This window comes from Herpailurus yagouaroundi, unplaced genomic scaffold (genome assembly GCF_014898765.1).
Source record: "Herpailurus yagouaroundi ecotype Mexico unplaced genomic scaffold, PumYag 187, whole genome shotgun sequence".
In the NCBI taxonomy this organism is placed as follows: Eukaryota; Metazoa; Chordata; class Mammalia; order Carnivora; family Felidae; genus Herpailurus; species Herpailurus yagouaroundi.
In genome coordinates this window covers 32,674,195-32,702,157 of record NW_024412418.1, presented here as the reverse complement: position 1 = coordinate 32,702,157, position 27,963 = coordinate 32,674,195, and the positions used below count along the sequence as shown (strand labels likewise).

General features: G+C 38.4%; 2 protein-coding genes and 1 non-coding gene across 5 annotated transcripts in view; 2 read left to right on the top strand and 1 right to left on the bottom strand.

Moving 5' to 3' along the window:
• NUCB2 (nucleobindin 2) overlaps positions 1–4,725 on the top strand; it is a 36,401-nt gene extending 31,676 nt beyond the window's left edge. For all 3 annotated transcript variants that reach the window (XM_040495705.1, XM_040495706.1, XM_040495707.1), the window contains 3 exons: positions 2,765–2,935; positions 4,078–4,156; positions 4,582–4,725. In XM_040495705.1, the coding sequence (XP_040351639.1) occupies positions 2,765–2,935; positions 4,078–4,152 (246 nt within the window). In that variant the 3' untranslated portion in view covers positions 4,153–4,156; positions 4,582–4,725. The remainder of the gene's footprint in view (positions 1–2,764; positions 2,936–4,077; positions 4,157–4,581) is intronic.
• An 11,231-nt stretch (positions 4,726–15,956) lies between these two features.
• The window catches only part of NCR3LG1 (natural killer cell cytotoxicity receptor 3 ligand 1), a 17,983-nt gene continuing 5,976 nt past the window's right edge, over positions 15,957–27,963 (top strand). Inside the window, exons 1-2 of the mRNA XM_040495702.1 lie at positions 15,957–16,157; positions 18,411–18,758. Of these exons, the coding sequence (XP_040351636.1) occupies positions 16,046–16,157; positions 18,411–18,758 (460 nt within the window). The 5' untranslated portion in view covers positions 15,957–16,045. The remainder of the gene's footprint in view (positions 16,158–18,410; positions 18,759–27,963) is intronic.
• On the bottom strand, positions 17,496–17,628 carry LOC121043995 (small nucleolar RNA SNORA72). The gene has a single exon (XR_005797054.1). It is a non-coding gene; the product is annotated as a small nucleolar RNA SNORA72 (small nucleolar RNA).

Below are 27,963 nucleotides of genomic sequence, written 5' to 3'. Positions count from 1 at the left end.
TCATACATTGAATTTAGTTATAATGTCTTCCTAGTCTCCTTTAATCTGAAACAGTTCCTGAGTCTTGTATCTCATGGCATTGATATTTCTAAAGAGTATAGACCAGTTATTTTGTAGAATCTCCCTCCATTTGCTCTTTCCTTAGGATTCCTACTTTTGGTAGGAATAGCACCAAAGTGATGCCAAGTGCATCATATTACCAAGCATATGCTGCTGATTATTCTTATAACTGGCAATGTTAATTTTTATTATTTGTTTAAGATGGTGTCTACCGGGTTTCCCTTCTATTTTCTATCTTGTAATTTAAAAAGTGTTTTGTCTAACTCTTCATACTACCAGAATCAGAAGCCAGCATTAAAAAAAAAAGATTCACTTGACATCATATCAAAAGCATTTCCAAATACTAATTGTAAGCATTATTTTAATAGTTATTGAAGTGCTTAACTGTTTTCTCAGGGCTAGACATCCATTCTTTTACTGTTTATTTTAAAAAGACAGTGCTGCTGTAAACATTTTTATGTAAAGCTTTTTATGTGGTTAGGGTTATTTTATAGGATGGATTCTCAATGTAGCATTACCAAGACCGAGGGAATCTTTTTAAGGTGGTTGATATATTTTGTAAAAGTACTTTTTGAAAGAATTGTACCAATTTACATTATCACCAATAAAAAATGAAAATTCTGTGTTAAAAAAAGGAATTTCTGAGGGTATACTCTCAGATTAATTATTTGCTAATTTTAGCATCCATTGATGATTCTAGCCAGAAACAATTGTTACTATGATTGTTTACAAATGGTGATTTTCTTTCTTTTTTTAATTTAATTTTTTATTTTTTAAAATTTACATCCAAATTAGTTAGCATATAGTGAAACAATGATTTCAGGAGTAGATTCCTTAATGCTCCTTAACCATTTAGCCCATCCCCCCTCCCACAACCCCTCCAGTAACCCTCAGTTTGTTCTCCATATTTATGAGTCTCTTCTGTTTTGTCCCCCTGTCTGTTTTTATATTATTTTTGTTTCCCTTCCCTTATGTTCACCTGTTTTGTCTCTTAAAGTCCTCATATGAGTGAAGTCATATGATTGTCTTTCTCTAATTTCACTTAGCATAATACCCTCCAGTTCCATCCATGTAGTTGCATATGGAAAGATTTCATTCTTTTTGATTGCCGAGTAATACTTCATTGTATATCTATACCACATCTTCTTTATCCATTCATCCATCGATGGACATTTGGGCTCTTTCCATACTTTGGCTATTGTTGATAGTGCTGCTATAAACATGGGGGTGCATGTGTCCCTTCAAAACAGCACACCTGTATCCCTTGGATAAATGCCTAGTAGTGCAATTGCTGGGTCATAGGGTAGTTCTATTTTTAGTTTTTTGAGGAACCTTCATACTGTTTTCCAGAGTGGCTGCACCAGCTTGCATTCCCAAGAATGGTGATTTTCTAATCGTCATTCCTTGTACATTTTATTAGTTGGCCTTCTACAGTAAGGAAAAGTTATCCCTTCCCCCATCTCTGTTTATTTGAGTGGACACTCATGGCTTCTTATCTTATTCAATAAGCTTGTATCCTTACCATCACTATTTATTTTGATGCCCAAATTGCCCCAGATTTGGCTAGTGGGAGTTTCTTCAAACTGGCTTTTGTGTCCTCTTGGCATGTTACCTATCTTTCTTCAAGGATTCCTTACTTTTTCGCATAAGATGTCCAAGGCTTATCTTGTTCTTTCTCCATCCCACCTCTAGAATCAGCCATTTTAATGAGGAGCACTGGTTCTTTTCAGTGGAGATTGATATCACAGACCAGGATCTGGGCACTGGATGTGTTCCTTGCTACCGGAGTATCATTGCTTCTAGGGTTTGTCAGATAACAGAGTTGGGGAATTTAAAAAACAATGTGTATGTATGTGTGTGTTTATATCTATATATTTATGTTTGTATTATATGTTTGTGTATATGTACATATTATACACACACAGATACATCCATATTCATCTTCTTATATTTAGCTATCCATATATGTTAAAACTTACTGAGTTCACACTGATACTTCCTCAAATTTCAGTCCAATGCCTCCAATTCCAGTACAACATTCCACCTCTTCCTCTTTCCATATTTCATATGAAATCTAGTTCCTATTTTCCACAATATCATTCCACTTATTTCCTCAATTCTAGGATGTACAGAGTGTTTCAGAATTGCTAAACTCTGCAAAACAAGAATTGATGATTTGTTTAGATTTTTGTTTATTGTTTTTAACCTGAGCATGTAGTCAGAGTACTGTGATTAAGAGTTTCTTGTGTTACTTTATTCCCCCTTCCCGTTGTGTTTTATTCCCTTAAAATAAAAGCATTATTTATTTTCTTCTGTTTATAGTCAATTTGGGGAGTTTCCCTGTCCTTGTGGATTTTATTTCTCTCTTTTTTTTTTTGAGTGTGTGAAACACTGACATGTTTCTAAAAATCAAATCTGTACAAAAAAGGTGTATTCAAAGAAGTGTGATTTCTTTTCCCATATTTGATCTGTCTACCCAGTTCTCTTCCTTGTGTTGTAGGTAACCAATTTCATTAGTCTTGGGTTTTTCCTTTCTGCTCAAATAAGTATATAAATATATATTTTCTTATTTCTTCTTCTTTCTTACCAAAAAGGTGTAATACGATAGATACTCTTTTGTACTTTGCTAATCATAGAATTTTAAAGCTGAATCAGATCTGGTTGTATATTTAAGATTATACTCTCCCTTGTTTTTTTCTTTTAGACACTGGATCAACAACAGTTCTTCACAGAGGAAGAACTGAAAGAATATGAAAATCTTATCTCTTTACAAGAAAATGAACTTAAGAAAAAGGCAGATGAGCTTCAGAAGCAAAAGGAAGAGTTACAACGTCAGCATGACCAACTTGAGGCTCAGAAGCTGGAATACCATCAGGTGGTATTTTATAAAATGATTGTGGCATTAGAAAGAATTTTAGGTGCTTTGTTAAAAGTGTGTGTTTCTGTAATATAATATTTCAAAGTATTAGCTATAGTATTTTAAATTTTAGTATTAAAACATTTTTTTAACGTTTATTTATTATTGAAAGACAGACAGAACATGAGCAGGGGAGGGGCAGAGAGAGGGGGAGACACAGAATCTGAAGCAGGATCCAGGCTCTGAGCTGTCAGTACAGAGCCTGACGCTGGGCTCGAACTCACATACCGTGAGATCATGACCTGAGCTGAAGTCAGATGCTTGATCGATTGAGACACGCAGGCGCCCCTAAATTTTAGTATTTTTTTTAAGTTTATTTATTTATCTTGAGAGAGACAGACAATGTAAGTGGAGGAAGGACAGAGAGAGGAAGAAAGAGAATCCCAAGCAGGCTCTGTGCTGCCAACACAGAGCCCGATGTGGGGCTCAAACCGTGAAACCATGGGATCATGATGTGAGCTGAAACCAAGAGTCAGACGCTTAACCGACTGCGCCACCCAGGCGCCCCAAATGTTTGTATTTTTAAAACTGCTTTCACGATCTCGCGGTCCATGAGTTCGAGCCCCGCGTCGGCTCTGGGCTGATGGCTCAGAGCCTGGAGCCTGTTTCCGATTCTGTGTCTCCCTCTCTCTCTGCCCCTCCCCCGTTCATGCTCTGTCTCTCTCTGTCCCAAAAATAAATAAACGTTGAAAAAAAAATTAAAAAAAATTAAAAATAAAAATAAAACTGCTTTGTTGAATATGAATCTAAATTTTATTTTTTTTTTGAGTTTATTTATTTATTTTGAGAAAGAGAGAACGTGTATAAGCTGGGGAGGGGCAGAGAGAGAGCGGAGAGAATCCCAAGCAGGCCCTGCACTGTCCTCGCAGAGCTAGACACAGGGCTCGATCTCACAAACTGTGAGATTATGACCTGAGCCGAAATCAAGAGTCAGATGCTTAACTGACTGAGCCACCCAGGTGCCCCAATTAATCTAAATGTTAAGAGTTTGAATATCTCATTTTGGAAAACAGTTTTCAATTAGTTTGTTGTGATTTGTCAAAAGTCATGAGAAAATCAAATAATACTTACTTTTAAGACATTCTTTTTCCATTTACTAGGTCGTACAGCAGATGGAACAAAAAAAATTACAAGAAATTCCTCCATCAGGGCCTGGGGGAGAATCAAAGTTCTAGCCACGTATGTAACTTTATTTTTTTGTTTAAGGATATAAAAAATTTATTATGAATGTAATTTCAAATCATTAATATCTATGGTATTTTCTATATATTTGTGGAAATAGTGCATCTTGTGCTACAGAAAGATGAAAAGGCTTCTAAAATTTTTATGCATCAGTATATTTCAAAAACTATATAATTTGATAGCTATACTTATGGTGAAATGATTTATTTCAACATTATTTACAATTTTTTCTAATCAGTTATTGATATTGTCAGGGAACACATTTTTAAATTATAATCTATGATTAGCTAAGTATTTTTAAAATGCTTTATATTTATATTTACATATATGTACATATACTGAGATTGTATATATACAAGAAAATTCAGAATAAAGGAAGATACCTTTAATAAAATGAGAGCATATATTTTTTTTTTGAACAGACATTTAAAGTCCGAAGTCCACCAGAACTTGGAAGAAAACTGTTCAATCAACATCTGTGTCATCTTTTTACCACCCTTCCTTTTTCTCTGCTCAATAAATATTTTAAAGCATATATGAAATAAAGGAAGATACTTTTAAAATGAGAACACATTCTTTTTTAGGATACAGATACTTAAAGATTGAAGTCTATCAGAACTAGGAAGAATACAAACTCAATATCTGCTCTCACTTTCATACCTCTCTTCTTTTTAGTTTGCTCTCCTTTAATGATTAATTAAGTGGCCATAATTATGCCATAATGCAATGAAATGTTTAAGTGAGAAAGTTCTGTAGTGCTTTTAAAGAAAATTTATATTGTTGTCACTCATAAAGTTAGTCTTTTATGGGTGCTTATCATCCCCTGTCTTAATAAGTCTCTTTGATGGTAATAATTCTTCTGAGAAGATCATAGTTTCCCCAGTGTTTCCTGTTAACTTCTTCCTCCTTTCAGCAAATTTAACTGCCAGAAATTCTTCTATTGAATAACTTTTGCTACCACTTCAGTCATTTTTGTTGTTGTTGTTTATATTTTTGCTTTCAATTCTATCACTTAAGATCAGGTTCTGCTACATATAACAGAAAAACCAAAGATAACAGTGTTTTAATTTAAATATGAGTTTCTCCCTCTTACACAAAAGAAATCTGGAGGTAGGTGGTGTCCAGGTTTCTACCTCTCTGCTCTGCTATCCTCAGTGCATGGTTTTTATCCTTAAGTTACCTCATTCTCACTGTCCAGGATTGTTTTTGGAGGCAGTGGGGAAGGGAGGAAAAGGAAATTTCCACAGTTGAATCAGCCTCCTGGAGGCAGTTTTCCTGGAGGACCACACAGCATTGGAACTTACGTCTCTTGGCCATGTAGCTGCTAGCAAAGCCGAGAAATACATGTGGCAATTGGACCAGCTAAAAGTTAGGATCTTTAAAGAAGAAGGAAAGAGGTCATGTTTGGTAGGCAACTTTTGGTTTTAACCCAGACAGCTTTATTGGCTACCTAAATATCTGTGCACACTCTTCTGAAACATGGAAAACACTCAACTTCCTCTTCCCAAAAAGGAAATACCCCAAATTCAGTCCATTATTGCATATAGCTCAAAGACCATGATATCCTTGTATAGTCCCCTCTATCAGGTTAGGATATGGCACCTAATGTTCTGGCCATCTACAAACTAAAACGCAAGGTGTCTGTCACCTGAGAACCAAATGCATAATGGCGAAATAGGTACAGGATAACTGCAATAAAATCAGTTGTTATTTCTGTTTATTTATTTCTGTTTCTAAAATCCCCTTTTAGAAAAGGGGAAAATGGGAAACATAACGGTCTCTGATCCATAACACTTAAAAGGCACTGCTTGGCAAAAATAGCAAGGTCTCTCTGCTCTGTCCATAAATATATTTCTGAGTTTTCCAATCAGGCAAACCCGGATTCACCTTTCTGGTGAATTCATGTATTTGAGTGGGCATTGGAAAGTGTGCCTGTCTTTGGGGTGGACAGCTTTAGTACTTCACTTTCTGTTATGATGGGTTTAGGGATTTGAGGATTGTTTTAGATAGTTACAGGCTGTTGTAGGCCAGGTTTAGGGTTTGTGTCTGTTTTTGTTTGGTTTTATTTTTTGGCAAAATGTTCCCTAAAATCTTAGTAAGTTACTGGTCCGTCTTTTTAAATTATTACCATGAGTAACCACAAAGATCTTGTCAAGTCACAAGGTTCTTTGTTAAACCTCATCTTTTACTTGCTGGCTTCTGTGTTCTCTCTCTTCTCTTGGGTCTTAAATGAATGGTACTATTTGGGACCATTTTAAACTATGGGCTTGGATGGGATGGCAATACTCATCAGTCAGATCTTTTTCCTTAGGATTGCTCCCATTGCTTGGCAGAAAATGCTTAAGGGAAGGTTTATGAAAAAGTTGAAGAAGCTTTAGCAGCTTCCTCAGAACCCTTACTTACAAATGTTTCAGTTTGGAATATGGTCGTAGCTGACTTTTTCAGTTCTTCAGGGCTCTAGATTTAGGACTTTGTCAATTTATTTTGTAGAGAGCAATTCCTTGGCAAAGCTATATTCCTTTCCATCTGTGCAGTCTTGTTAACCTTAGCCTGAATCACATCTCTCTTGTAAGACATTGCTGAAAGAGGCTAAAAGCAGCCCACACATGCTAACATTCTGAAGTTCTACCACCATTTCCTCTAACACCTTAACCTTAGTGGCATGAGGTCTGACTGCCCAAAGCCCTACCTCCTCAACTAAGCTAACTCCATATATAAGATCCTTCTACTAGCTGTACCTTACTTCTAGCTACCAAATTTCTATCAAGGTCAAGATTCCTGGTTGTAGAAAATGGAACCTTCTTTAGCTCTGAAACACAATGGGATTGTTTAAGGGGTGCATATAGTTCACAGACTCTTTGGGAAGGCTGATGAAACAGAACCTAGGTTGAGCTTCATAGGAACGGCATCCTAAGAGCGGGCTGCCAAAGAAGCTGCTGCTTTTGGAACAATCAAGAAACTGCCTGCCAGACCAAGAAGCCTCCTGCTGGATTAAGGAAACTGTGAACAGTTGCCTGCTCCAGAGCTACACCACCTCTGCTGTGCTTTGTGTTGGCAAAAGTGGGTACCTCCTGTGCTCCCTCTCTCCCCATGTAACTCGGTTCTGGGCAAAAGTCTCAAGTGAGTGCATCTGATTGACTGGACCAGTCATATCTGGAATCCTAGCTGCAAGGGAGACTGGGAAATCATAGTGTTTAACTTTACTGCCTCTGTAGTACAATAAGGCATGTTTAAATCTGCTGAGTGAAACAATCCACCTTGTAATTTTACATTCTTTCTCTTAACATTAATCATTTTTATAACTTTTAGTCCTTGTTTTACAAAATTTTTATTTTTATTTATTAAAAAAAATTTTTTTTTAATGTTTATTTATTTTTGAGACAATGCGAGAGACAGTGTAAGCAGTGGAGGGGCAGACAGAGGGAGACACAGAAGCCGAAGTGGGCTCCAGGCTCTGAGTTGTCAGCCCAAAGCCCGACGCGGGGCTCGAACTCACAAACTGTGAGATCATGACCTGAGCCAAAGTCAGACGCTTAACCGACTGAGCCACTCAGGCGTTCTCGTTTTACAAAATTTTTAAACAATCACTGTATATTCCAAAGATACCTAAGATTTTTTTCTTCTCTTAAATCATGGATCCCAAAATTAAATATAGCAATCCAGGAAAGTTCTGCTTACATACAGATTTAAAAAACACATAAAAACCACTCAATAGAATAATGCTGTGTTTCTTTAGAGATGGAGAAGGATTCCTATCTCTGTTGTTTAAATTGTAGGAAACAGAAAAAATGATCTGGCATATTCTTTTGTTGATGACTGTGTGACGAGAAACTAATAAGACAGCTATTCACCTAGGCTAAACTTTTTTAGATGGTGGACTGGGGTTCAATCAGAAAGTAATTAGAAACAACAATATTGTACTATGATTATGTAATGTGATAAATATGGATACAGGGCACTCATGACAATATATAAATATATCAAAGTAATATGTTGTACACCTTACGTTTACACAATGTTGTATGTCAAATACATTCAATTAAAAAAATAACTGGGGAGAGGGGCGCCTGGGTGGCTTAGTCACTTAAGCATCCCACTTGATCTCAGCTTGGGTCTTAATCTCAGGGCCGTGTGTTCAGGACCCATGCCAAACATGAAGCCAACTTAAAATATAATAATAATAAGGGGCACCTGGGTGGCTCAGTCGGCTAAGCGTCTGACTTCGGCTCAGGTCATGACCTCACGGTTGGTGAGTTCAAGCCCCATGTCAGACTCTGTGCTGACAGTTCAAAGCCTGGAGCCTGCTTCAGGTTCTGTATCTCCTTCTCTCTCTCTGCCCCTCCCCTGCTTTCTCTCTCTCTCTCTCTCTCTCTCTCTCTCTCAAAAATAAATAAAAACATTAAAAAAAATAACTGGATGAGAATTTAGAGAAGTTTCTTATAATGATTTTTTGGCATGGGTAATAAAGGGTGGATATTACTGTAGATCTACCTCAGTTTCCAGCAAATTATTATAATTTATATTAAAAAAGGATTATTAGCTCAAGATTATTTATGGACTTAAGGAATTCCACTTCTTATACATACTAGGCACTTATGAGTGAATATTGCTTCTTAAAGAGTTTCTAATAGTATTCTTTCCAGCTCTGTTAGAAAGTATTGGTCCTGTGTTTATATCATTCTTCTTAATACTTTTTAGGTATGTAGTAGTCTTTGGTTTAACTGACTTAGTGGTATGTATTTGTAATTTGGGTTTTTGTTTCACATATGAATTTTCATGAAGCATATAAATTTTATAGTATACTTTGGTATGTATAATTAAAGGATGATACTTTGTGATAGAATGATAGAATAGGATAGAGGATAGATACTTTATGATAGGATGATAGAATACTTGACTTTTGCTAAAAGAAACTGTAATTTAGGAGTAATGCTAAAAATACTCTTTGAGATATGGCTCTACATTTTTTTAACCAAAATGTATTTACAACAGCATTCTTTTCTATGCTAACTGAACAGCTTTGTATGACCAAAGCCTAAATGCACATCTGTTTTTCACATGAAGAAAATTATAAAGAAAATTTTGATGTTTTGTGAGAATGTCATTTTTTTTAAATGTTCATTTATTTTTGAGAGTGAGAACGCAAGCGGGGGAGGGGCAGAGAGAGGGGTGAACAGAGGATCTGAAGCAGGCTCTGCCCTGACAGCAGAGAGCCTGATGCAGAGCTTGAACCCATGAACTGCGAACTGTGAGATCATGACCTGAGCCTAAGTCAGACGCTCAACTAACTGAGCCACTCAGGCACCCCAAGAATATGATTTTTAAGACAGCCTAGTTAATAAAAGAGGGGGTGAGAAGGGGCTCCTGGGTGGCTCAGTCGGTTAGACAGCCGACTTCGGCTCAGGTCATGATCTTGCGGTCCGTGACTTCTAGCACCGCGTCGGGCTCTGTGCTGACAGCTCAGCGCCTGGAGCCTGCTTCATATTCTGTGTCTCCCTCTCTCTGACCCTCCCCTGTTCATGCTCTGTCTCTCCCTGTCTCAAAAATAAATAAAACGTTAAAAAAAGTTTTTTTTAAAAAAAAAGAGGGGGTGAGAAATCTATTTTCTTTAGGAAGAAATTTTGACAAGCCTAATTTTGGTTAGTGCCTAATATTTAATCTTTGTTTTATAGATATACAGTACAATGAAGAAGAAATTGAAAAAGAGCCAGAGTTAGACGATGACCTTCTTCATTTTCATGTGAGATTTTTATTCCCTGCAGAGGTTGCTAAAGAAGTCCACTGTCACCCTTAACCACCGATGCCTCAACTTCAGTTCATTTTGTTTTTTGAACTGAGAGACTAAGCTGTATTGAGTAAAATGGAAAGTGTACATTTTTGTTTCCTGTGGGTGAGATAATGAAAGATTATGACAACTTGCTTTCAAGTTGTGAGATTTGAGGGAAATCAAGGTCTTTTCCTTCCTTTTTTTTCATACAATATCATTGCAGGATTCCAGTCTTTCCTTACTCATGTTTTAACTTATTTTCTACATGAGTAGTTAGCTATGGATTAGTACTCATTTCTTAGACAATCCAAGAACTTAGCCAGAGCAAGCTGTAAGTGTTAAAGACATCAAATTGAAAAATTTAGATTTATGGTTGCTAGCATTGCCAACCTGTTTACTGAGAAAAAAGCAAAACAAAGTAAAACCAATAAAACCTCTGATTTAATTTAAGAATTTAGATTTGTTTTCGACATATTGCCTATGGAATATAGAAAAACCCCTACATTTCATGTTCACAGATGTCTATAATTTTCTTTGCACAGCTTTTAGTTTACATTTTGCTTGACATTAGTATATTCTTTCAAAAGAATTTTTTGTAAGTTTATTTATTTTGAAAGAGACAGAGACAGCACGAGCAGGGGAGGGACAGAGAGAGAGAATCCCAAGCAGGTTCTATGCTGCCAGCTGCAGAGCCTGTTGCTGGGCTCCAACCCATGAACTGTGAGATCATGACCCGAGCCAAAACCAAGAGTCAGATGCTCAACTGACTGAGCCACCCAGGTGTGCTGACATTAGTATATTCTTTTTATTTTATTTTATTAAAAAAAATTTTTTTTTAACATTTTTATTTATTTTTGAGACAGAGAGAGACAAAGCATGAATGGGGGAGGGTCAGAGAGAGGGAGACACAGAATCCGAAACAGGCTCCAGGCTCTGAGCTGTCAGCACAGAGCCCAACGCGGGGCTCGAACTCACAGACCGCGAGATCATGACCTGAGCCAAAGTCAGCCGCTCAACCGACTGAGCCACCCAGGCACCCCATGACATTAGTATATTCTTGATGAATGCCATGTCCCAGCTTGGTTGTTAGCCAGCCCTTGACAGTGTCTTTTTCCTTACATGCTCACCCTTCGGGTTAACTTCAAAGCTGTGCATGCCTGTAAACAGGTTTTGTTTTGTTTATTACCTGTTACAAGCAATAGATTTGGCTTTTGTTGTGCAAACTTCCTTACCTCTTTTTGTTTTATCCGTAGTAGTAAATATATTTTTCAAGACTTCCAGGATTGTGACTATATATCTTGTAATTAAAGTGTTAAAATATTTTGTTTTACAATTCTTCTAATTTTGCTGCTCCATGGCATTTAAAAATGGGTAGTGATTTATTCCTATGTGATTTTTGTTTTAAGTTTATTTATTTATTTTGAGAGAGAGAGAGAGAGCACAGAAGGGGCAGAGAGAGAGGGAGGGAGTTAGAATCCCAAGCAGGCTCCGCACTATCAGCACGGAGCCAGATGCAGGGCTCCAACTCATGAACTGGGAGATCATGACATAAGCTGAAGTTGGCTGTCTAACCGATGGAGCCGCCCAGGTGACCCTATTCCCACGTGATTTTAAACTTGTGACTTGTCTGAGTGCTTTGAAAGTGAGAGAGAAAAAAATAAGGTTCCATTTAGTTCTCTTTGCCTTCTCCCATGAATCGTTGTATTAAAATGTTATTTGTGGGGCGCCTGGGTGGCGCAGTCGGTTAAGCGTCCGACTTCAGCCAGGTCACGATCTCGCGGTCTGTGGGTTCAAGCCCCGCGTCGGGCTCTGGGCTGATGGCTCGGAGCCTGGAGCCTGTTTCAGATTCTGTGTCTCCCTCTCTCTCTGCCCCTCCCCCGTTCATGCTCTGTCTCTCTCTGTCCCAAAAATAAATAAAAAAAAAAAAACGTTGAAAAAAAATAAAATGTTATTTGTGTTCAATTTTAGTCCACGTTAAATGTAGATTTTTAATGATATGAGAGTATGTGTCATTTAACTAAATGGCCACCCTCATTTTAGATTCCCTGTGTGTGGAGTATGAAACCCATGGACAGCCTGTGCCATTCCGTATTTGTTTTGTACTACGCTGTGTTACCTGGTTTACAGTTCACGATTACCCTTCAATTGTTAAAGTGACTTGAGCTTGCTTTACTTTTGAATGTTACCTTTTCTGTTCTTGGTATGGCTACTTTGTAAATATTTCCTTGTTAGTATAGTGATGTCTTAAAGATATTTTCTGTTTTAAAACATTTGCCATGCCTCGTCATGTTTAAACGTCTTTGTGGTAGTATTGAAGCATCTTTGTCAAACACAACAATTTAAAACTCCTATCATCTTGTTCTATAGCATTGAGCAATGTTATCTTACAATTTGTAGCTTTTTTTTTTTTTTTCTGATTAACTCTCAGTTCTAATCTTGTGTACGTTTATTGTTTCCTTTGGTGTGTATGTATTTTCACTCTCTTTGATATTTATAGTATGTCTCATTGAAATTCAGGATTGATACTAGGAAAAAGAAAACCACATTTGCAGAAAGAGCTAGTTAGGCAAGCAGGCAGTCACTTATAGAGGAGTTTCTGAGCACTGTGGAGAGTAATTCTAACCCTGAAGAAAATTTCTGACTCATTTATAGAGCTCCTGACACCTCTTCCACAGAGTGAACCAGCTTGTGAGCAAATGCATAGTATTCAGACTCTGATGAATGTCCCTTTGTCCAATTCTTTAGCTTTTTTTGTACCTTCCTTAAATAATAATAGTTTAAAAAAATATTTTGTGCATTCCAGCAGACATTTTGTGTCTTACGGTTGTTAATAAAGGAGAAAAATATTTTTTGTAATAGACCAGGACATGAATTTGGCAATCTCTGATTAAAAGAGAAGTAGCCTAGTTTTTTGTATTCGTTATTTTTGCCCAGATGATCTGAGGTTTAATTAAATTATTTTCTTTCTATGAACTCTTCCCTTTTCCACTTTTGTATTGACTTTCCCACTGTTGTGTTTCTAATGCACTCCCTGAGTCACTGGAGAAAGCTTTGAGGGATGTAGAATGTTATTCGCATCACTGTCAGCTGTCTTGGAGTTTCCCTGCCTCCAGCTTTTGGGATTTATTATCAGGCCTTTCAAAGGAATTCTGCCCTTCCCTCACAGTCCCAAACTATTCATCTTTTCTCCAAGGGAGTCTGTTGTATTACTAATTAAGATGTTGAGGTGACTTTATTAAGACAGGATTAATTTATGAAAGATTTATGTAAAAATATAATAGAGGCCAAGTATTTTATTTCAAGGACAATTTGAAGCCAGTTAATGCCCAGTAACGGTTTCATTCTTTTGTGAGGGCTCTGGTGACTTCTAGATAGTTCTATTGGCACCTCTCTATCCAGTTTCAGGGAATAAGAATGGAAGATCCCTGGAGGCTCATGTACTGTAGCAGAGGTGGAGGAAGGAGCCCCTTTTCGGTGAAGGTGTTTCTTTCTTTGAAGCTGTTAAGTCCAAGATCTATTAGCACACATGAAGATGGTAAGCCCTTGCAACTTTCAGTATATCCATGTACCAATTTATATAGTCTCTAATGGAAAGATATTTTAGAAGCAATATGTATACATTTATATGTAAGCTTGTGCCTAAAGTAGTTGTGGAGGGGAGACCATTAATTATTCTTTGTCTTCTGAAAAAAATTGTCTTCTGGAATTAAAAAGTGAAAAAAATGTGCCCTTCGTTTTCATGAAGGAAACCAGTGCTGCATAATCCATGCTTTATCAATATTTATTATGTTTTAAAAGATACTTAATAATGATGGCTTATACATCCTATTTTAAAGACCATTTATTTTATTTGTTATTACTAGATTTGGAGGATTTTGAAATTTTTTTCAATTTAAATGTTGAATTAAAAATGTAACCTTTTATAAATACATGGCCAAAAAAGTTCTGTTAATTTTAAAGTTTGGACAGAAATGATATTACTCTGAAGTGTACTTAGGCTTAATTCTTTTTGGCTTATTTAGAGGATTGGGTCATTTAAAAAAACTGCAAATAAATAAGTGGATTTTAATTTGGTAATCAGGAAGACACAAAGACTATACAAGTTTGTTGTATTTGAGTTTGTTTTTTGATGATACGTTGTAAAAATTCTCCCAGTGCAATATTTGTCGGAATATATTATTCTAGTCATCATTTGTATAGCTTTGTTTTTAAGTATATTAAATGTAAAATCAGAAAAACATGTAATATTTGTGGTGATTTTTCTGGGGAAAAAGGTAAACTTGGCAGTGTTGAAAGAATGGATTCTTTGCAAAACACTATTTTATAGAGTCATAGAGTCTTAGGGTCTTAGAGATCATGTACCAATGAGGGAATTCCTTTTCCAGCATTCCTTTTCCAGCATTCCAGCAGTATCCAGCCCCTGCTTCCAGTGATAGCATTGAAGTGGAAATCCCAGTGGTTTGCAGAGTGGTTTATTGGGCAAGTTGAGGGATTCATCAGATAACTTCCTTTGGAAGAAGTTATTCAATGATGTCAGCAATATCAGAAGAGGTCTTCTCCCTAGGTTAAGACTCCCTGGAGGAGGTAGCAGTTGAGAAAAGGTGTAATTTGGGATTTTAGAATTCCATAGCTGGACCTAACCTTGTAGATCTCTTACTTGTTAAAACTGTGGCCCATAAAATGTGACCTTCACTTAGCTAGTTGGTATCACCGTGGGCACCCTGCTCACCTCCCAGTTCTGTGCTCTTTTCACTATGCATGCTGTTCTGCAGGTGAGTGAGAATGTAAATATCTACTTAGTTACTGACAGTACCACTAAGTCTTACATTCACACCCTGCCTGATCCTGTAATTCTTACAACAGCCCTGCAGGGAAGATTTTACTATCTCACTTTTAGGGACGAGGAAACCGAGGTAACTTGCCCACTGTCACACAATCAGTGATGATGCAGCTGGCAGTTGAGTGCAGGTCGGCCTGTGATTTTCTATAGATTACATACATTACTTTTAGTGATGTGAGGGAAAAACTAGGTAGGATCAGTGAGACTACTGGAATGCAAGATGCTGGGCATCTTACTATAGCACTGCTACTTGTGTTCTGAACTTTGTAGTTAAAACCGATTTAAAAACTGGTATGGAGGTGGTAAAACTTAGTGATCACTGAATGAACAGGTTTTGCTGGACAAAGTCAGAAGCCACTTTTTGGTTAGTAAGGGGATGGGAAATTAAGGGCTGCCTTCAGATGTTGGATATAAATTTGGCTTTCAGTTTAAGAAACTTAAGCTTTTTTTTTTTTTTTTTTTTTTTAAGTAATGTAAGTTTATTTTATGGATGGTAAGGGCAGTCACCCTGTGGCAACCTACCCACACTCTGGCACTGCGTTAGTGAACTTCCACCACACGGAGGGGGCGCCCAGCTTCACTTTACAAAGTGAACCTGGGCTCCTGAGGTGGCTCAGTCCGTGAAGCCTGGGACTTCAGCTCAGGTCATGGTCTCATGGTCGGTGGGTTCCAGTCCCCTGCAAGGGGCTCTGCACTGACAGCTCGGCGCCTGGAGCCTGCTTCAGAATCTGTGTCTCCCTATCTCTCTGCCCCTCCCCGTTTGTGTTTTTTCTCTCTCTTTCTCAAAAGCAAATAAACATTAAAAAAAAAAAAAAAAAAAACAAAAAAAAACAGAAACAAAACAAAGTGAACCAGAGGCTGACCTGAAGCCCCCGCCGTAAGACACCTCCCCGCCCAAGGCGGTAACCTCTGCCGCCCAAGGCTGGGTTCCCCCGGCTCTCCTGCGCCATGGCGGGGCTGTAGCCGGGCACATCGCTCCTTACAAGTGTTCAACGTAAAGAGAGCAGCCAGCCAGACCCACTTCGCAGACAAGCGGAAGGGACTCATAGACTTAGGAGGTGCGGGCTCGCCTTTACTTAAGCCCTTGCGCGGGCTTGCGGGCTCGCGGGCTCCCCGGGGGCGGGCGGCGGGCTGCAGTCCCGCCCACTCAGTGTCTCTGTTGCTGAGGGCGGGTTGAGTTACGTAGGGGAAGCTTCTGCAGACAGCTTAGGAGGCGGACCGGGGCTCCGGCCGGTCCTTTGAGCAAGTGGGCGCAGCCAAATCGCGCGTGGCAGTGGACATGGCTCACGGGTCGGAAGGCCGTGTGTCGTGGGGCTGCAAGCTGCCTCTCCTGCTCCTTCATGTGTCTCTGCCTCTACTTCTGTTCCTGTGGCATTCACCGCCCAGCGCAAGTAGGCCCGCTGCGCCCGGAGGGGGGGGGGGGGCTGGGGGTGTGAGGTAGGCGGGGGGGGGGGGGGGGGGGGGGGACGGCGGGGGGGGATGCGTAGGCAGGATGGGGTGCTGGCCGCACGGCAGCCCCCTCACCGGTCCGCGACAGCAGGAGTCCCGTCCGGTCCCGTCCCGTCCGAGATCGGCAGCGGCTCCGGGCTCTAACGAGCTCCGGGAGCTCTCCTCCTAAGTTTCGAGTTCGTTTACTCATTCATTACTGTACTGTCGGCTACTGTGTGCAGAGTCGGCCCTTGTAGAAACCTGGGGAGGGGGGCCTCCTTTGATTCTATGCTCTGAATGCTCTGTGAATTTCAGAGCCGCTTGCATCATTTTGCTACAGCTGAGAAGGCAAAGGGGGAGGAAGTGACAAAAAAACACTCCACTTTCTTATCCCACGTGTTGTCCGGGAGCCATCTTCACGTTGCTGAAGTCTGCAGAGAGTGAGGGGAACGTTTTAACCTCGTGGTGATACTCAAACCTTCTCTTTTACTTTTTTTTGGGGGGGGGGGGAGGGACACTGATGGATGTTTCTGTCTAATTATCGAACAGGACACCAGAAGGCTGAAAGGCATATGAAGAGATGTTTAAACTAATTACTAATCATAGAATAGAAGTTAACACAGTAAAATATCACTTGACGCTTACTAGACTGGCCAGAGTAGGCCAGGCTGTGCCAAGTGGTGGTGGGTGGATGGTTAGGGATGTGGGAATTTCGGAGACCATCTGAGTGTCTGTCCATCCTTGGGGCTGTACATGAGCCAAATGTGGATTTGCATATAGAGAACTTGTCAACAACTTCAACCAATGGACTAGCCGTACACATAGCAGTGAGAGGATCTTGAAACAGTGCCAGAAGCAGAAACAGTAACATGTAACTCCATAGCATTTTCATAAGTTTGAGAAACAAAACAAGGCAGTTTTAAAGAGAACAAAAATGTAAGCATTAAACATCTTAGAACGGGTGCCTGTTGTGGGAGGGAGATGGAAATAAAAAATAATAAATAGTATTTCTATATACTTGCAATGAGCAATCCAAAAATAAAATTAAGAGAAAAGTTCTACTTATGAATCCATCAGAAAGAATAAAATACTTAGGAATAAGTTTAACAAAAGGAGCACAAAACTTTTACTCTGAAAACTTATGTTTTTTTAGTTTTATAATTCATTTAATGGCAACTGGCATTGCAAATGGCAAATCATCAAATTATCAATTGTTATCTTTAAAAGTGATTACACTAGCTTTGCTATCATTTCTCAAGGATACCTAGACTTACAGATATTTCCCACATAAGATGCATCATATGAATCACCAGCATTGATAAAACCAGATCCAGGGAAAGAACTAAGTTTGGGGAGACATGCATGATCTTAATATAGCAAATGTTTAGTCTGTCTTGATTATTTACAAAATGAGAACAGCAGGAATATTTGCTGTTGAAAAATTTTAAAGAAGATCTAAAGTGAAATGGAAAAATTATCCCATCCTAAGTTTTTTTAGGCCGCCTAACAAATACCTTAGACTAAGTGGCTTAAACAACAGAGATTTATTTCTCACAGTTCTGGAGGCTGGGAAGTCCACCATCTAGGTGCTGACTGAATTGGGTCCTGGTGAGGGACCTCTTCCTGACTTGTAGAGGAATACCTTCTTACTTTATCCCCTGGTGCTGAGAAAGAGATCTCTCTGCCTGTCTCTTATTAGGACACTAATCCCATTTACAAGGGCTTCACCTTTGTGACCTAATCACCTCCCAAAGGCCCCACCTCCAAGTACCATCACACTGGGGGTTAGGCTTCAATTGTGTGAAATTTGGAGGGACACAAACATTCATTCCATAGTACATCCCCAAAACACATTTATGGATTGGAAGACAACCTTATTAAGATGGTAGTACTCCCCAAATTGCTACACATTCAGTGCAATTCATGTTAGAATCTCGGCTGAGTTCTTTGTAGAAATTGATAAACTGATTCTAAAATTCCTCTGAAATTGCAAGGGACATAGAATATTGAAAACAATCTTGAAAAAGAAGAACAAAGTTGAACACTCTTACGTGGGTTAATTCAGGGCCGTGAACTAAGAGCGTCTGTACCTGAAACACCCCCTTCCCCTCACAAAAAAAAGGGATTTGTTTCCATTTATGTGGTAGTGTTTGAGAGTATCAGGCCTATGTTTTTTTCCAACAGTCTCCCATAACTGAATTCTCTTATTGCCACAGGTTTCTTGCAAGTGAAGATGGCAGGGACAACTCAGACTGTGCTGCTGAATGACAATGCCACTATTTTCTGCCAAGTCTATGGTGACCCCTCCCCAAACATAACCATTATGGGTGTCACCTGGTTTTGGAAGAATCCAGAGTCTGCAACAGAAGTTAAGCTATTTGAGTTTTTTGGAGGCCAACAAATGACAGGTCGACCTGGAGCCATGGTGCCTCTTAAGAGTTTGGAGAGTGGGAATGCCTCACTGCAGCTGCCAGGGATCCAGCTGAGGGAAGCAGGAGAGTACCGATGTGAGGTGGTGATCACCCCTCACAAAGCAGTGGGACAAGTCAAGCTGGAGGTTGTGGGTGAGTTCCCTGGGGGCAGGGCCCTGTGGTTTCCGTGGTACTGAGTCTTGGGGTAGAGTTGTGACTGGGCCAGATGGAGCAGAGGTTTAGAACATGCCTATGAGTCAGACAGATGGGTTTGACAGCCGAACAGTGTTGGGCAAGTTACTAATCACATAGAACCTCTATTAATCACATAGAACCACTTTCTGAACAAATGTAATAGTACCTGCCTAGGAGGTTTATTGTGGGGAAGAGTCTATGAAAAAATTCAGGTAACATGCTTAGTATAATGTATGGCCCACTGTAAGTGCTCAGTGAAAGACAGCTATATAAGTTATGATATAATTTACTTAGTGTATGGATGGTGAGTGTTTACTGCAGAGGTGTCTCTGAAAGGTAGCCGGGAAAGGAGTGAGATGCTGGGTTCCATAGATCTGAATCCTGTTTTATTATTTTTTTTTAACGTTTATTTATTTTTGAGACAGAGAGAGACAGAGCATGAACGGGGGAGGGTCAGAGAGAGGGAGAGAGAATCCGAAACAGGCTCCAGGCTCTGAGCTGTCAACACAGAGCCCGATGTGGGGCTTGAACTCACGGACCGCGAGATCATGACCTGAGCCGAAGTCGGCCGCTCAACCGACTGAGCCACCCAGGCGCCCCTGAATCCTGTTTTAGCTTTGCTGCTTCCAAACTGGGTGATTGGGCCAGCCACTTAACATTTTTGGACCTGAATTTTCCCCTGCACAAAATGGGGTGATAAATCACACCTGTCTCATGATGTTCTGAGAATTACATAACATAATGCATGAACATGCCCAGCTGGGTGCTGGTGTGAGGTAGGTGCCCAGTGAAGACTTGCAGCAACAGCCACACTGTCCACCAAACACCTCTTTGAGCTCTCCTCTGTTATGATTGGTCTGATCATATGTAGATGAGCTTTGGGGGGTGTATTTGTTTGCTGGGGTTTGCCGTAACAAAATACCACTGACAGGTGGCTTAAATGACAGAAATTTATTTTCTCACAACCCTGGAGTCTAGCAGTCTGAAATGAAGGTATCCGTGGGGTTGTTTTTTTCTGAGGGCTTTTTGCTTGGCTTGTAAATGGCCATCTTCTCCCTGTGTCTTCAGTATTCTTCTCTCTGTGCATGTGTGTCCTACTCTTTCCTTCTTGCAAGTGCATTGGTCATATTAGTCTAGGGCCCAACCTAATGATCTCATTGTAACTGAGTTACCTAGATAAAGACCCTATTTCCAAATATAGTCACAGTCCGAGGCACTGGGGTTAGGACTTCAGCGTATGAATTTTGAGAGGCCACAATTCAGCCTATAAAAGGGGGACAGTGTCTATGAGCCTTCCCAAAATTGTACTAAGACTTTTAATATTTTGTACATATTAGTTTGGGGGATGAGAATGTTAAGTTAGGATTCATTTCCTCTGCAACTGACAGAAAGCTTAAAATAAAAGCATTTAAAAAATTAATAGGTTTTATTTGTTAGAATAGCTTTAGATTGACAGAAAAATTGCAAAGATAGTACAGAGTTTTCATATCACTCCCATCTCTGCACACCACTTTCCCTATTATTAACATCTTGCATTAGTATGGTATATTTGTTACAAATAATGAGCCAATATTGATAATTATTATTATTATTTTTTTCAACTTTTTTTTTTAATTTATTTTTTATTTTTTTATTTTTTTTGGGACAGAGAGAGACAGAGCATGAACGGGGGAGGGGCAGAGAGAGAGGGAGACACAGAATCAGAAACAGGCTCCAGGCTCCGAGCCATCAGCCCAGAGCCTGACGCGGGGCTCGAACTCACGGACCGCGAGATCGTGACCTGGCTGAAGTCGGACGCTTAACCGACTGCGCCACCCAGGCGCCCCGATAATTATTATTATTAATTAAAGTCCATAGTTTATTCAGATTTCCTTAACTTTTAATCTGATGTCTTTTTTTCTGTTCCAGGATCCCATCCAAAATACCACAATACATTTAGTTGTTATGTGTCCTTAGGCTCCTCTTTACTGTCACAGTTTCTCAGTTTCACAGACTTTTCCTTGTTTTGGCAACCTTGATATTCAGAGGAGTAATGGTCAGGTATATCATAGGATGCCGCTCTATTGGCATTTCCCTGCTATTTTTCTCATAATTCACTGGAGTTATGGTTTTGGGGGAGGAAGATCACAGAGGTAAAGCGCGATTTTCATCCCATCCCATTTTTTTGAATGATTTATGACTCTTGGTGTTGACCTTAATCATCTCGCTTTAGTATTTGTCTGGTTTTTCCCCTATAAATATACTCTCCTCTCCTCTTTGTCATCTTATAGTCTTTGAAAGGAAGTCACTCTAGGCAGCGCACATTTAAGCTGTGGTAAATTATGCTCCCCCTCCTTTAGAGTGGAGTAGTTACATAATTTATTTGGGATTCTTCTGCACAAGAGATTTCTCTCTTCTCCCTCACTTATTAATCTAAATTTATTGATGTCAGTTTGGACTCAGGATATTTATTTTGTACCTTAGGTTATAATTTCATACAACTTTATTTTATTGCTCAAATTGTTCCTGCTTTGGCCATTGGGATCATTTTCAGTTGACTCTTGTGTCTCTTTGACATACTCTCATCATTGTGGGGTTTTGTTCTGATCTAAGCACTTCCTTACTTTCTGGCACTAGAAGATGCTCCAGGATCATCTTGTGTATTTCTTGTCCCATTCCTAGAATCAGCCAATTATTCAAGGAATTCTCTCTGGTTCTTTCGATTGGAAAATATGTTAGAAACCAAAATGCGGGCACTAGATGTGCTTGTCCCCACTGGGATATCATTGCTTCTGGGCCCTCTGAACTGACAGAGCAAATAAATATGTGTATGTATACTAATCTGTGTATATACAAAAATCTGTAAGAATTTCTATTTTTAACCTCTGTGTCTATATTTATTTTAATATAGTAGTTCTTAATGATGTCCCTAACTTTAATCTATTACCCTATGAATCATTCTAGCCTCCTTCTTTTGCATATTTGTGAAACCCACTCCAGCAGTAAGAAACCTGGCTCCCATCGTCCTCTCGTCTATTTACTTAATTGTTTAATTCTAGTATACGTCTACAGCCATATCAGAATTGTTAACTTGTACCCCCATGAGAAACAACATTATCACCCAGGGTATAGTACTTGCAATTCATCTTGCCTTTGTTCTTGTAGACTCCATTTATTTCAGAAGTTCCATAGGTCAGCACCTTTCTTCTGTCCCTTGCAGCGAGGCTCTTTCGTACATTTGTAGTACACTTAGATTTGTTGTTACAGTGTACCTTCTCTCTTTTGGGGGATTCCTTGAACTTTTAAATGGTTTATTTAAAATTTGCATACGTTAAGATTCACTCTGTGTGTTTCTAGTTCTGTGAGTTTGACACATATGTTGCAGTATCACAGAATAGTTTTCACTGCCTCTGCTTCACCTATTTGCCCCTCCCCCTGGGCCTCTTACACCACTAATCTTTTTACTGTCCCCATAGTTTTGCCTTTTCTACAATATTATATAATTGAATTGGAATGATCAGTATGAAGCCTTTTCAGATGGGCTTCCTTCACATAGCAATATACATTCAAGATTCCTCCATGTCTTTTTTTGTTGTTGTTTGTTATTTTGGTGGCCTGATAGCTCATTTATTTTTATCACTGAATAATATTCCATTGTATGGATGTGCCATAGTTTGTTTATCCATTCACCTATTGAAAAATATCTTGATTGTTTCCAGTTTTGGGCAATTAGGAATAAAGCTGCCATAAACAATCAGGTGCAGGTTTTTGTGTAGACATAATTTTTCATCTCAATTGGGTTAATACCCAAGAGTGTGATTGCTGGATCATATGTTAAGACGATGTTTAAACTTGTAAGAAACTGCCAGTTCTTCCAGAGTGACTGTATCATTTTGCATTTCTACCAGTCATGAATGAGAGTTCCTGTTGTTCTATATCCTCATCAACATTTGGTATCGTTAATTTTTTGTATTTTAGCTATTCTAGTAAGTATGTAGTGATATCTCTTCTGTTGTTTTAATTTGTAATTCCCTAATGACATGTGATGTTGAGGATCTTTCTATTTGCTTTTTTGTCCTCTGCATATCTTCTTTTGAAAGATACTTGTTTAGATCTTTTGACCATTTTTCAGTTGGGTCCTTTGTGTCCCAGTTGTTGAGTTTTAAGAATCCTCTGTTATGTTATTTATTTATTTTTTGAGTCATCTGTATATTTTAGATACAAATCCTTTATCAGATATGTGTTTTGCAAATATTTTCTCCCAGTCTATGGCCTGTTTTTTCATTTTCTTAACTGTGTTTTGCAGAGCAGAAGTTCTAAATTTCAGTAAAGTCCAACTTACTGATTTTTTGCTTTCATGGATTATGCTTTCGGCATTGTATCTAAAAGCATATCACCAAACTCAAGGCCGCCTAGAGTTTCTTTTATGTTATCTTTCTAGACATTTTATAGTTTTATGTTTAGGTCTATGATACATTTTGAGTTAATTTTTGTGAAAAGTATAAAATGCGTGTCTAGATTCCATGTGCAGACTTTGTGCATATGATGTCCAGTTGTTCCAGCCTATTTGTTGAAGATTATCTTTTCTCCATTGAATTACTTCTGTTCCTTTGTCAAAGATGAGTTAAATACATTTGTGTGGGTCTTTTTCTGGGCTCTCTATTCTGTTCTGTTGGTCTATTTGTCTGTTCTTTCACCAATACCATGTTCTATAGATTATTGTAGTTTTACAGTAAGTCTTTAAGTAAGATTGTGTTAGTCATCAAATTTTGTTGTTCCTTTTCAGTATTGTGTTAGCTATTCTGGACCTTTTGCCTATCCTTATAAACTTGAGAGTCAGTTTGTCAGAATCCACAAAGTACTTTCTGGGCTTTTGATTACATTGAATCTATAGATCAAGGTGGGAAGAATTGACACCTTAACAATATTGATTCTTCTTTTCCATGAACACAGAATATCCTTTCATTTATTTAGATTTTTTATTTCATTCATCAGAATTTTCTGGTTTTCTTCATGTAGATTCTGTACGTATTTTGTTAGGTTTAAACCTAAATATTTCTTTTAGGTTTAAAGAAATTTTAAGGGGGCAGACAGCGCACTAATTTAAATGGTATTGGGTTTTTAGGGGCGCCTGGGTGGCGCAGTCGGTTAAGCGTCCGACTTCAGTCAGGTCACGATCTTGCAGTCCGTGAGTTCGAGCCCCGCGTCAGGCTCTGGGCTGGTGGCTCAGAGCCTGGACCCTGCTTCTGATTCTGTGTCTCCCTCTCTCTCTGCCCCTCCCCCGTTCATGCTCTGTCCCTCTCTGTCTTAAAAATAAATAAACGTTGAAAAAAAAATAAAAAAAAAAATAAATGGTATTGGGTTTTTAATTTGAAATTCCAATTGTTTATTGCTTGGGTATTAGAAAGCCATTGGCTTTTTTTTTTTTTTTTTAATTTATATCCAAATTGGTTAGCATATAGTGCAACAATGATTTCAGGAGTCGATTCCTTAATGCCCCTTACCCATTTAGCCCATCCCCCCTCCCACAACCCCTCCAGTAACCCTCTGTTTATTCTCCATATTCAAGAGTCTCTTATGCTTTGTCCCCCTCCCTGTTTTTATATTATTTTTGTTTCCCTTCCCTTAGGTTCATTTGTTTTGTCTCTTAAAGTCCTCATATGAGTGAAGTCATATCATATTTGTCTTTCTCTAATTTCACTTAGCATAGTACCCTCCAGTTCCATCCCCATAGTTGCAAATGGCAAGATTTCATTCTTTTTGATTGCCGAGTAATACTCCATTGTATATATATACCACATCTTCTTTATCCATTCATCCATTGATGGACATTTGGGCTCTTTCCAGAAAGCCATTGACTTTTATATATTAACCTTGAATCCTGCAGTCTGCTGCTGCTGTAATCACTTATTAGTTCTAGGGTTTAAATATTTTTTTGGTCCAGTGTTGGGGATTTTTCTATATAAACCTTGTGTCTGAGAACAGACAGTTTTATTTCTTCCTTCTTAATCTGTAGATCTTTTATTTTCTTCTCTTGCCCTATTATACTAGCTAGGACTTCCATCACAATATTGAATAGGAGTGGTCAGAAGAGATAGCCCTGCTTTTTTCCTGTCTTTAGTTTCTCACCATTAAGTGTGATGTTAGCTGTAAGTTTTTTGTAGATGTTCTTTTTCAAGTTGAGAAAGTTTCCCTTATCCTAGTTTCCTGAGAGTTTTTAACATGAATGGGTGTTGGATTTTGCCAAATCCTTTTTTTGCATAATTGATATGATCATGTAATTTTTCTTCTTTAGTCTGTTGATGTGATGGATTATATTAATTGACTTGAATGATGAAACAGTCTTGAATACCTGGAATAAATCCCACTTAGTTGTGGTGTATAATTATTTTTATACATTGTTGGGCTCAATTTGCTAATATTTTGTTGAGGACTTTTGCATTTAGTGTACTGAAACATATTGGTCTATAGTTTTCCTTTCTTGTAATGTTTTCATCTGGTTTTGGGATTACTGTATTAATGGGCTTATAGAATGAGTTAGGATGTGTTGCCTCTACTTTAATTGCTAGAAGAAATTGTAAAAAATTGGTATCATTATTAATTTAAATGTTTGGTAGAATTCACCATTGAAACCATTTGGGCCTAGTGCTTTATTTTTCTGAGGTTATTAATTATTGATTAAATTTCCCTAATAGATGCAGGCCAATTCAAATTATCTATTTTTTCTTGTGTGAATCTTGGTAATTTTTGTCTCTCAAGGAATTGGTCCATTTTATTCAAGTTATTATATATGTGGGCATAATGGTGCTCATAATGTTCCTTTATTATCCGTCTGTTCATGGCATCAGTAGTGATCCCTCTTTCATTTATGATATTAGTACTTTATGTCTTCTCTGTTTTGTTCTTAGTCAACCTAGAAGCTTATCATTTTAGTAATCATTTCAAAGCCATAGTTTTTGGTTTCATTGATTTTCTCCATTGATTTCCTGTTTTCAGTTTCATTGTTTTCTGCTTTAAATTTTGATATTTCTTTTCTTCTGCTTGTTTTAGGCTGAACTGCTCTTCTTCCTCTAGCTTCTGAAGGTGGAAGCTTATTAATTAAGATAGTTGATATTATGTTTCTCCTCTTTTCTAAAATATGTATTCAATATTATACACTCCACTCTAGGCATTTCTTTTGTAGCACCTGCAAATTTTCATAAGTAGGATTTTCGTTTTAATTTCATTTGGTTCAAAATATTTTAAAATTTCTCTTGAGACTTTTTCTTTGACCCATATATTATTTAGAATAGAAATGATTTATTCTCCAAGTAATTTGGAATTTTTGCAGCCATCCTTCTGCTTATTTATATCTAGATAGCTCCATTGTGGTCTGAGAATATACCCTGCATTATTTCTATTCTTTAAAATGTTTAAAGATGTAGTCTATGAGCTAGAATGTGATTTATCTTGGTGAGTGTTCCATATGAACTTGAGAATAATGTATATTCTGCTGTTGGATAAAGTATCCTATTAATTAATTCAGTCCAGATGATTGGTGGTGCTATTCCTTTCAACTATTTTCTTACTGCTTTTCTGCTTGCTGGTCTATCAATTAATGAAAGATGAGTGTTAAAATCTCCAACTATAATTGCAGATTTGTCTATTTGTCCTTGTAGTTCTTTCAGTTTTCGCCTCATGTATTTTGACATTCTGTTGTCAGGTGCATACAAGTTGAGGATTTTTAGGTCTTCTTGAATAATTGATCCCTTTTTCACTAAGTAATGTCTCTTTTTATCCCTAATAAAAATTTTGTTGTTGTTGTTCTGAAGGCTTCTTTTAAATTCACAGTTACTCTAGCTTTCTTTGGGTTAGCATTAGTATAGTGTGTCTTTCTCAATCCCTTTGATTTAAACCTATCTGTTTAAACCTGTCTTCATATTTAAAGTGGGTTTCTTATAGAAAACATTTAGGTGAGTCTTTTGTTTTTTTATCCACTCTGATAGTCTCTGTCTTTTAATTAATATGTTTAGACCATTCATTTAAAGTGATTATGTATATAGTTGGATTAGTATGTACCATTCTATTTGGTGAACTTGTTCTTTGCTTCTTTTTTTTTTTTTTAACCTTTCTCTCCCCCTCCTTTAAAAAAATTTTTTTTTAGGTTTATTCATTTTTCAGAGACACAGAGAGACAAAGCATGAGTTGGGGAGGGGCAGAGAGAGAAGGAGATATGGAATCTGAAGCAGGCACCAGGCTCTGAGCTGTCAGCACGGAACCTGATGCAGGGCTGGAACCTGCAGACCATGAGATCATGACCTGAGCTGAAGTCAGACACTTAACAGACTGAGCCACCCAGGCGCTTCTCTCTCCCCCCCACTCTCTCTCTCTCTCTCTCTCTCTCTCTCTCTCTCTCTTTCTCTTTATTGTAAAATATGTTTATTGATGATAAAACTTCTATAATTTACTACTGGTACTTGATATTACAAATGTTAGGGTCTTTGAGATATGTAGGATCCTTGTAATGTAACTGGCATAAAAACCCCATGATTTGAGCTCTCCTAATCACTTTTGTGATTTCTGTTTCTTCCCACAAAGACCAGTCCTATGCCTTTCATAAATGCATCCAGTAAATGGAGAAATAAGCTGGGACAAAAACTGTACATTCTTTTAATCTACATGTTTTCCACACAAGATACATTTTTTTAAGAGGCTCCTTGTAAGGATTTTCCGCTGGAATGGGCAGGTCCTCATTGCTGGCTGCCTGTTTTCTTTGAGTTTCCCTCCTAGAATAGATTTGGTGCCTTGCAGCTCTCTAGGTTTTCCTCTACTGTTATCACCCTGGAGCCCCATTGCTGTGGTAATGAAGTGTTGCTGAGGGGGAAACAGTGGATCTTACCATTAAAGCTCATTCTTGGAGACCTGTAAGCCCCTAGGCTGTGACCTTAAAAGTGTTCCTAGGTGAGACCTGAAGGCTAGAGGGGGCTAAAGTTGGCTAATCATCTTTACCCCAGGTCAGAGAAGGCTCTGGCAGTCTTTTCTCTTGAGAGCATCCTTTGTTATGGATATTGCACTGGGTATATTTTTAAATACCTTTCCTCTCCCCTGAAACAGGAGGGGATTTTTTCTTGAATCTTCACTGTGAGAACCTGGTGGTGTTCCTGGTGGTACAACCAATGAAAGAATGGTGGTCACCATGAGACTG